Source organism: Channa argus, chromosome 5, assembly GCF_033026475.1.
Source record: "Channa argus isolate prfri chromosome 5, Channa argus male v1.0, whole genome shotgun sequence".
Lineage (NCBI taxonomy): Eukaryota > Metazoa > Chordata > Actinopteri > Anabantiformes > Channidae > Channa > Channa argus.
This window is the reverse complement of record NC_090201.1, coordinates 25210754-25219632: the sequence shown is the minus strand read 5'-3', so window position 1 is coordinate 25219632 and position 8879 is coordinate 25210754. Positions and strand designations below refer to the sequence as shown.

General features: G+C 44.7%; 1 protein-coding gene across 2 annotated transcripts; it reads left to right on the top strand.

The window, feature by feature from the left end:
* Positions 1–650: 650 nt before the first annotated feature.
* mych (myelocytomatosis oncogene homolog) lies at positions 651–6534 on the top strand. Of its 2 annotated transcripts, none has more exons than XM_067504909.1 (3): positions 651–876; positions 2457–3015; positions 3978–6534. In XM_067504909.1, exons 2-3 carry the CDS (start codon positions 2472–2474, stop codon positions 4559–4561), a joined length of 1128 nt encoding a protein of 375 aa, XP_067361010.1. In that variant the 5' UTR covers positions 651–876; positions 2457–2471; the 3' UTR covers positions 4562–6534. The 2 variants fall into 2 exon arrangements, with proteins under 2 accessions (XP_067361010.1, XP_067361009.1); XM_067504908.1 differs by having other exon boundaries at positions 652–876; positions 2446–3015.
* The last annotated feature ends 2345 nt before the right edge of the window (positions 6535–8879 follow it).

Sequence of the window (8879 nt, the reverse complement as noted above, 5' to 3'; positions counted from 1 at the left end):
CCATCTGTCTCTCTTTGTCACATTCCTGCAGTTAAAGGCACAGTGAGGAGTGAAGGACAGGGGGGCGGGGGGCACCCTCTGCAACCCCCACCCGCCTCTACCAGTACTGTAAAAATACCAAACCGGTTACTGTACCAATTTACATGCTTTAGTAATGACAGAGAAAGGAGGTTTATTTTTTCTCCGCCATGAATCATGAACACGTCTTAATCACCGCACACTGAACTGCTTCCTGTCCTGGACACCGCATAGATCTAGGCATCGTCTCTGGTTTTCCTTGCGCCTCCACGTGACGCCCTGTGCCGGGCAGACAGACAGTTACAGCGGGGAGTGAGACACCCGGCTTCGAAGAGGACACGTGTTTCGCCTGTCCCAACTTTTACCCGCCACCATTTTCCTGGAATTGTGGCCTGCACCGTATCACTCCGCTGGTGGGACGACATAGACCCATTTTCACTGCGACATTAACGATATTCGCACTCGCGTCCGGTTTTCCCGCGGGGACTCAACCGAAACGGCAACCAAGGACGATTATGAAAGCAATGGGGCTGATAGCCGGCAACGAGCTTTTGTAGTTTTATAGATTTTGGCGCGTTTTTTTCGGCGGAAGGACACCGAGCGTGAGGGAGCCGTATAAAGAAACGGACTCCGACGGCCACACCTATTCTGTCCGGTCGTGTCGGAAGAGGAACCGTGGGAGGGACACATACACACACCATGCTGCCCTGTTCTAACTTTACTTGCACACGCACAAAAAACCTCACACACACAAAGTTGTAGATGCAAACACCTCGATGTGGACTTTATTGGATATTCTGGACGTTTCTTCCAATTGTTTTTCCTCATTTTGAATTTCTCCTCTAAGGACGGTTGAAGGTAAGAGTTTGCACGACTTCGCTTTAACTTAACTAATGGCAACTAGTTGCTAGTTGCCTAGTACACTGGAGGTTTAATATGCATTGTAGCTGGTTGTTAACTAGAGTTTTGGTGCAATTAGTGATGCGTTTCATGTTCTGTGTGTGTGTGTGTGGTGAATTACGGAGAGTGCCGGTTTCACGTGGACACCCCGGCGTTGCCCAGCCCCATGTGGGCTTTAAATGGCCCATAATCAGGGTTGTGGGTAGTTAAATGGTGTTTTTTGCCTTTTTTTAACCCCCCCTAAACAGAAGTAGAGTGAAAATAAGACTTACTGGATGGTGTTACGGCGTCTTTTGTTTTTTTAATACAACTCAGGTTTGCCAATCTTTCCCCAATGTGCTGGGTTTTAAACGGAGTCTGGTGGGGAAACGTGCAGTGAAGGCAGAAAGCGAGCGTTCAGCCAACCTGCATTCAAAATCTCATAGAGAATTTAGCGGTTTTTACACGTTGCGTCGGACTCTGCAGTTTTTTTTTTTTTTGCTCAAAGACGTGTATTCATATGCAACACACAGTCGCTCAGTGTCGTGTTGGATGACGATAATAATGCCACAAATGACACGAATTGGCCATTTTACTGTCACGGCGCAGACTCGCCTCTATTTGGGTTTTGGCTCAGGTTACACAAGCTGCGACGGTAAAGAAAGGCTGCCTTTAACTTCCAGCGCCTGTCTGCAGCGCGCACACTGCCGCTTTGTTCTCCAACGCCGCTTGCCACACATACCATGAAGCCCCAGTGGAATATTATAGCCCCCCCCCCCCCCCCCCCCCACATCCACCCACCCACCCACCCACTAAATGAACCGGTTTTCTAGCCTCTTCCATCCTTAAGTGCATTTAATAAGACCGTTTCAAGACATTTGCCGTGTAATTAAAATGTTGTAATCCAAGAAGCAGAAACTCAGCCCGGTCTGACTCGTTATCATGTAAAGTGTGTGTGTGTGGCTTTAAAAAAAAAAAAAAGATAATTACCGAGGCTTTGTGCTGAGCAAAGTGTTTTGTTAAGCTCTCTCTAAAAAGAATTCCCTGCAGTGTTCAGTCATGTGCGTGAAATAGCAGCAGTGGTTTCAAGTGTTGAGTAACAAAGGGGGACACCAAGCCCCCCTCCACCCCCTCCCCCACCCTCCTCTAAAACTATTGTTTTCCGTATCAGCCGAGCACTGATGGTGCGTGGTTTTATTGACTTTCTGAGAAGTAAAAAAATGCAAATTGTGGAAAGAGGTGTTGAGTTCCCCCCCCCCCCCCCTTGTCTCCTCCAGCTGCTCCTATGATGTAATGGGAGGGGGCGGGGTTTGTGGAGATCAAAGAGGGCGGGGCCGCAGTGATGTAAACACAGATAAAAGGTGGCACGCTGCCGGCTAGGGTCTCAGTCTGGGGAAACCGGTTTAAACTTTCACTACAATAGGTGCTGCTGCTGGGTTTTTGCTCTACCAACGCATTAGTTAAAACCCACTACAGGCTCAACTTTATAAAACTCTATAAGCTACCACTACCTCCTGATTGAGCTTTTTTTTTTGTCTTGCTTTGTAGTCTTCTCCCAGATTCTACGATCAAAAATGTTGCAAAGCTTCGCTCAGTCGCAAGACTGGCTTTATTCTGAGCCGCTGCTCTTTGACGATGAGTTCTGCCAGAGTTTGATGAAGGACCTTCAGTCTCTGCCAACGCCACCACAGTCTCCCCCAATGAAGTCTGGACTGGATAGCAGTAAGCCCCTGTCCAAGGAGGACCAGCTGAGCTACGTGTCAGACATTCTGCTGGAGGACCACGATATGCAGCTCAACTGGAACTGCGACTTCTTCCACTCTGATGCTGCCGAGAAGGAGGGGGAGCACAGCCAGCCCTGCTCTCCTCTAGAGGATGGGGGTGAAGACTGCCTGTGGCAGTGCCTGTCGGTGGAGAGGAGCCTGGAAGAGAAGCTCGCCTCCACAATGCTCGGCACCAGCCCGCTGCTTTCTGACATTGACACCAGCATCTTTGAGGAGATTGCTGGCTCCATGCTAGATTGCCAGAACCTGATGGAGACTCAGGAACCCAGCGAGGCCACATCAGACTACGGTTCGACCGGTGGCGAGCTGTCCACCTATTCCTCCAGTGACTCCGGTGAGTTCAGAACTTTATCCTTATTTTGCCCGGGGATGATTAGACTAGTTTTTATGGGGCAGTGTCCGTGATCTACTTTGGGCCTAATGTTTGTTTTGTTGTTATTAATTTTTTATTGCACATTGTAGGACTGATTGTCAGATAAGGCTTTAAATTTCATCCCTCCCTTGTTTATCCGTTTATACTCACTGCCCACAACGGTTTCTCACTGGCCATTCATTGATAATTCACTGTTAATATTTAAAGGCACTAAGCCCAAATTGTTCTTTGCACTTGTCTTATCTGGAGGCCAGCAGCTCACCTGTAATCCGCAGGAGCCTAGATGGCTCGTGGATGTTGTTGGGAGCATGGGCGTGGTTTTTGCTGTTGACTGATGTGAGTAAAAAGAGGGTTTTAAGGAAGATGATTAGCTCTGTGTGTGCATGAGTCATTTTCCTCCATCCATTAAGTCCTAATGAGTCATTGTACTGACTCGAGCCCTACTTAAGGGGAAGTGGTACACTGGCACTTATTGAATTCTGTTTTTGGTATTAGTGGGTCAGTAACCTTTCTAAAAAAAAACAAAAAACAAATTTGTAGTTTTGTGTTTTTCAAAAAACCATATTTACCCATTCATTTAATCAGTGACTTTGTTTTCATGTTGCAGGTTTCACTGGAAACACTTGCAAACACTGAGACTTTAGTTTATATGGGCAACTGTTGCTGTAAACTAAAGCTGCCCTCACTCATTAACAAAGTGTGCAAGCATTTATGGCGTTTTGTGTTTACAGTAGAAGGAAAACAGTTTTACTCACAAGTGTCCTGTGGGCCCACATGTGTACACTGTGTACAGTCTCGTGTTTAGTGTCAGCAGCCGTTTGAAATGTCACACCATCACAGATCAGATAAAATTAGGGTCAGGAAACAAGCTTGTTTTAGAAAACTTGCCTAAGCCGTCTCTCTTTTCATCTCATTCCTGACAGAGGAGGAAATAGATGTGGTGACGGTGGTCCGCTGTCCAGCCAGCCCCTCTTCCTTGCCGCCCTCACTGGATGAGGAGTCGGTCCGTCAGCAGAAACAGGAAGAAGAGGCTATTAAGCGCCGCCACCACTTCGAGATCCAGCTGCAACACAACTATGCAGCGCCCTGCCCTGCCTCACCGCCACCGTTCTCCTCATCCAACAAGCGCACGAGAGGGAGCGATGGCTCGTTGCGTTTTCACCACTCTTCTCGCAGCTCGTCGCTGTCGTCGTCGTCATCGTCGCGGTACAGCCACCATTCGTCCCGCAATTCAATTGAAACGGAGGACGACGAGGAGCGGCGAAGGACTCACAATGTCATGGAACGGCAACGACGCAATGAGCTGAAGAACTGCTTCATGCGCCTGCGCGATAACGTGCCAGACCTGTTGCACAACGACAAGGCGTCCAAGGTGGTGATCCTGAAGAAGGCCAGAGACTGCATCTACAACCTGGAGGACGAGGAACACAGACTCCAATCCAAAAGAGACAAACTAAGAGCTAAACAGGAGGAGCTCAAAGCCAGACTAGAGCAGCTCCGCAGGTAGTGGAGCAGGACTGAACTATTGACTTTTATTTTATTTTATTTTTATTTTAGCTATTTAGAGACTTTGTACAAAGACTGAGCTAAAGAAAGCGCACAAAGTGTGGCATTTCAAAGACTTTAATGTGTCAAGCCATGACAATGGATCATGCCTTGACTGCTGACTGTTGTAGAGTGTAGGATTTTATTTTGGATGAAGTGACCAGGTTTTATATTTGTATATCGGTTGAATGCACCCTGAAAGGTGATCTTTTACTGTGGGCACACCAGATGTCACGTGGGGGGGTAAATAAATAAATATCTAATACATGGTAGAACGGCCTGTTCCATAACTGGAAGCCACCACAACTCGGTAGCTGATTAAAACTTGAATTTTGTGATTTCAGAATGTCCAGTAGCCATACTCACCGGTAATCCCTCCATTCTTAACAGATGTTTGTAGGTGGCTTTAAAGTTATTTGGTTCCAGCTGATCTCCAATTCTAACGCTACTTTAATTTGATCAGGGAAAAGGGTCCTTCAGTGTGCATTCAGCCATGTCTGGCCTCAGGCAGCCCCCTTGGGCTCAACACCACTCTGTCAGGTTAATCTGTTTTAATGACAATACTGTATTGACCAGGTTTGATACCATAAATGCAACAGTCGTCACCTTTGATTCAGGTCACAACCAGTCAATTTACTTCTTGAGTTACTTTATGTCAAGCTCAACAATGTAATCTGGGTGCGAACGGAACTATGATCTGTATTTTTTTTTTTTTTTTTTTCCTACTCTCTTCTCGTAGCAAATCAGCCAAAGACCGAAAACCTCTGATTGTTCAACATTTATTCTACATCTGAAACAGAGTGACAGACAGATAATGTCCTGGAATATTTGAGGTTCTGCTTGGAGGAAGCAGCAACTGCAGTAATACTGTGATATGTAGTTGTCGCTCACGGAGCAGCCTTTTCTTTTTTTTTTAAGTGTAAATCTTTTTTGTTTTTCATGTATAAGGTGATTAATGTCTGATTAGTGAGGGGGGGGCTCATCAAACATGAAACAAATAACACCTAATTTGTGATTTAACAAAGTTTTTGCAGTGAAATTCAATTTTGTAAGATTGGATCAATTGCATTAATACGTGACACTGACTTTGACCAACATTCCCGTTTGAAATGAAGAACCTTTACTGGCACCATTTTGTGCCCAATAAACTATTATCCTGTGTCCGTGTGATCCAATGTAAGCGCTGACAGTAGCTGTGACACCACTGAATATTGTGTAAAGGTAAAACTGGTCAGTGGAGGGCCGTTGTACCGCTTTCATTAAGTGTTCTGTTAAGTTTAGACATCAGAGTTGATTGTTCAAATGTTAATAATGGGGCTGAATATTCAGTTGAATGTCATTTGTTCTAATTGCCTGTTGCCAACGTTGCTCATCTGATTTCATATAATGAAATGTCGGAGTATTGTTCTACGTGTTAAGTCTTAAAATCACATCCTGTTTTTCGCAACTAGAGTTCTACACCAGTGTAAAGTGTCCTTGAACGCATCCTGGTTTGTAGGAATAATTAGAAATGGCTGTTTCGGTGTCACGATAACCTGTCTTTGAAACCCCTGTTCAGAGCCCCGCGTTTGTCTCGTTAAAATCTCTTTCTTACAGTTGTATGTTCTTCAGGAAAAGCTTTGTTTTGTTTCACAAAGAGTTGCCTTCTGAAGATGCTTTGAGGCTTTACAACGACAGCAGGGACTATTATTTTATTCGTTTTTGGCATGATTAAACCTACCTCCACATGGCCACGATGTGGCTGTATTTTGTACATATTTTTGTTGTATCATAAATTATTTTGTCTTCATTTGATTTTAAAAGATTTTATTTACCTTGCAGCACTTTTTAATTATGTCAACAGTAGTTGGAGTGTTTGTGGTTTGTTGCACAGATACAATGTTGACTTTTCTATGTTGTAAATTAATGCTGCATTAAAACAAAATTCTAAACAAATGAGGCAGTGGTATGTTTTATGTGAAATATAAACGATGAAAAATGTGTGTTTCTTCAGGTTTGCCTTGATTTGTCCACACTCTCTAGGTCAGCTGTCGCTACCTGAAGTTAACTGTTGGAATTACCTTCATAATACAGTCAAAGATAATTCACTTTCACTAATTTAGTAATTTATGCCTACAAACTAGTAGCAACCAAGACAAATGACAACCCATCAAAACACGAATGTCTCTCGACCTGGAAGATTTTAGAAACTTGTCCACCAATCTCTCAGTTGTTGGTTCAATCCCCGGCTCCTCCGGTCACATGTCGAAGTGTCCTTGAGCGAGACACTGAACCCCAACTTAGTTGCTCCCGGTGAGTGTTGGCCAGCTGCATAGCAGCTCCCCCACCGGTGTGTGAGTGTGAATGGGTGAATAAGAAGCAGTGTAAAGTGCTTTGAGTGCCAATAGGTAGAAAAGTGCTATATAAGTTCAGAACATTCACCATTTACTACTTTCTTTAGTGTTACTTGCACCAGGAACTGGCCATTAATGGCACTTAAGACTGAAGCCCAAACTAAACCCTCCCAGTAGTAGTATTAGTTAGTTCAGAGGTTCAGGTGCGTTATACTTGTAGCTAATGTCACCTCCAAGCAGGGATGAGGAGTGGGCTACAAAATTCATAAACGCAAATTATTTTCCAATCTTGTCTTCTATCTGTACCAACACTTTAGTGACTGATTATCCTATCGGCCGATGCTGGAGCCATTACAGGCCTCATACAGCTTTGTTCTCCGTTGCAGTAGTAATCTTTAAGACAACTACCTCCTACATGCAAACACCAGAAGGTTTGATGGTGTTTTGTGCCTCTGCTTGTTCTGACAAATGAAGAGCATGCTGCATTTTTCACAGTGCTCTCTGTGTGACCACGGTGTGATGTTGGTTTAAAGATCCTATTTTCTAACCCAGGCTTAGTCTGTCCAATCACAGCAAGACTGGATGTCTGCAGACTGTACAGCTTTCAAAAGTTCTAGGTACTTGCAGGTGCTGTAGTAGTGTAATTTCCACTATACTGGAATAATCACCTAAAATACAATAACAATAAACTGAGTAGGTGCACAAATCCCAGTGTCCAGGGACGTTTGTAAGAAGAAATTGCAGGAGCAAACATTGCCGACGTTGGACAGTATGTAAATGATCAGTTTCATGCACTCGATACAGAAAACCTCTGTTTGAACGGCTGTTTGTGTGCAGCAAACATCCAATGTTTTTCTATGACGTGTTCATCATGAGCAGCTCGTCCCTCTCATGCTCGCTCACCCCAGTTCACCACAACATTAGTAGGATATCAAAACTCAATATATCAAAGTCATGGGCACAATGAGAAACCGTGGAGCCACCGAAGTTTCAGTTAGCTTGAACTAGACTGATCCACCATCCTCACTGGAGGAAACAAAAAACGTGGAGCAAATTTCAGTCTGAACACGCGGCGAGAAATCCACAGCTCTTACTCTGTGCGAAAATCACTGTGGTCACACACCTGTCATGGGCGGTGTCCCCCTCCCAGGTGTGAAGATATGCAGATGCTTTTCTCGGAGCAAAGTGTGAGGCTGCTGCAGGCAGTGGTGTTGTGCAACCTGAACTCAAGTCCATGTATCCCAGTGCGCATGTGGAACAGGTGAAAATGTGCCAGACAGGTGTGTTATAGAGTTTCTGTGTTATCTTATTCCCATGCAGCTTTTCAGGATGTTTTCCTTCACCAGTTCAGCAGCCAAAACGCCACAGTTCAGTTATTCGATTTCTGGTTGGTCCTCAAATACTTTAGTCATTAGGCGTCAAAGAGAAGATGTCAGTGGTTTGAATACATACTTTAGTGATAAAAAGGGTATAAAATAGACCACGGAGACCGAAGAAGGTTCCTCCAAAATCACTTTTAGCGGGTTTCTTGCTCGATTTTGTGCAATACAAGGGAGAAATCGTTAAGTCTGAGCATTTTAATCATCTAACACCCAGAATGGGCATAAAAGACAGAAGTGGGTTAAAAGGATTTCTGTACAGAGCAAAGGTAATGGGGGAAGAGTGAAGATCAGTTTCAGGGTTTGCGAAAGAATCTATTAAAGAAAGAACGTAGTAAATAATGTAAGCATGGATGTAGTGTGTGTGTGTGTGTGTGTGTGTGTGTGTGTGTGTGCAGTTATGTAGGTCAAGTTGAGCGAGGGACTGTGACCGTCAGGTGTCTCAGATAGCAACTAACAAGCTGCCCCTGCTGCCATAAAAGCCTTGTGATCAACAAGTGACAGATTAGGCCTGTTGTGAGTGCAGGGAGAGGCCTGATAACACGAACACCGCTCATATCATCCCAGT

What these genes read in the sequence shown, in the direction of transcription:
- mych (XM_067504909.1), top strand. Translation starts at nt 2,472, where the DNA reads ATGTTGCAAAGCTTCGCTCAGTCGCAAGACTGGCTTTATTCTGAGCCG. An exon ending in CTATTCCTCCAGTGACTCCG is followed by an intron (nt 3,016 to 3,977) that starts GTGAGTTCAGAA and finishes CATTCCTGACAG; the next exon opens with AGGAGGAAATAGATGTGGTG.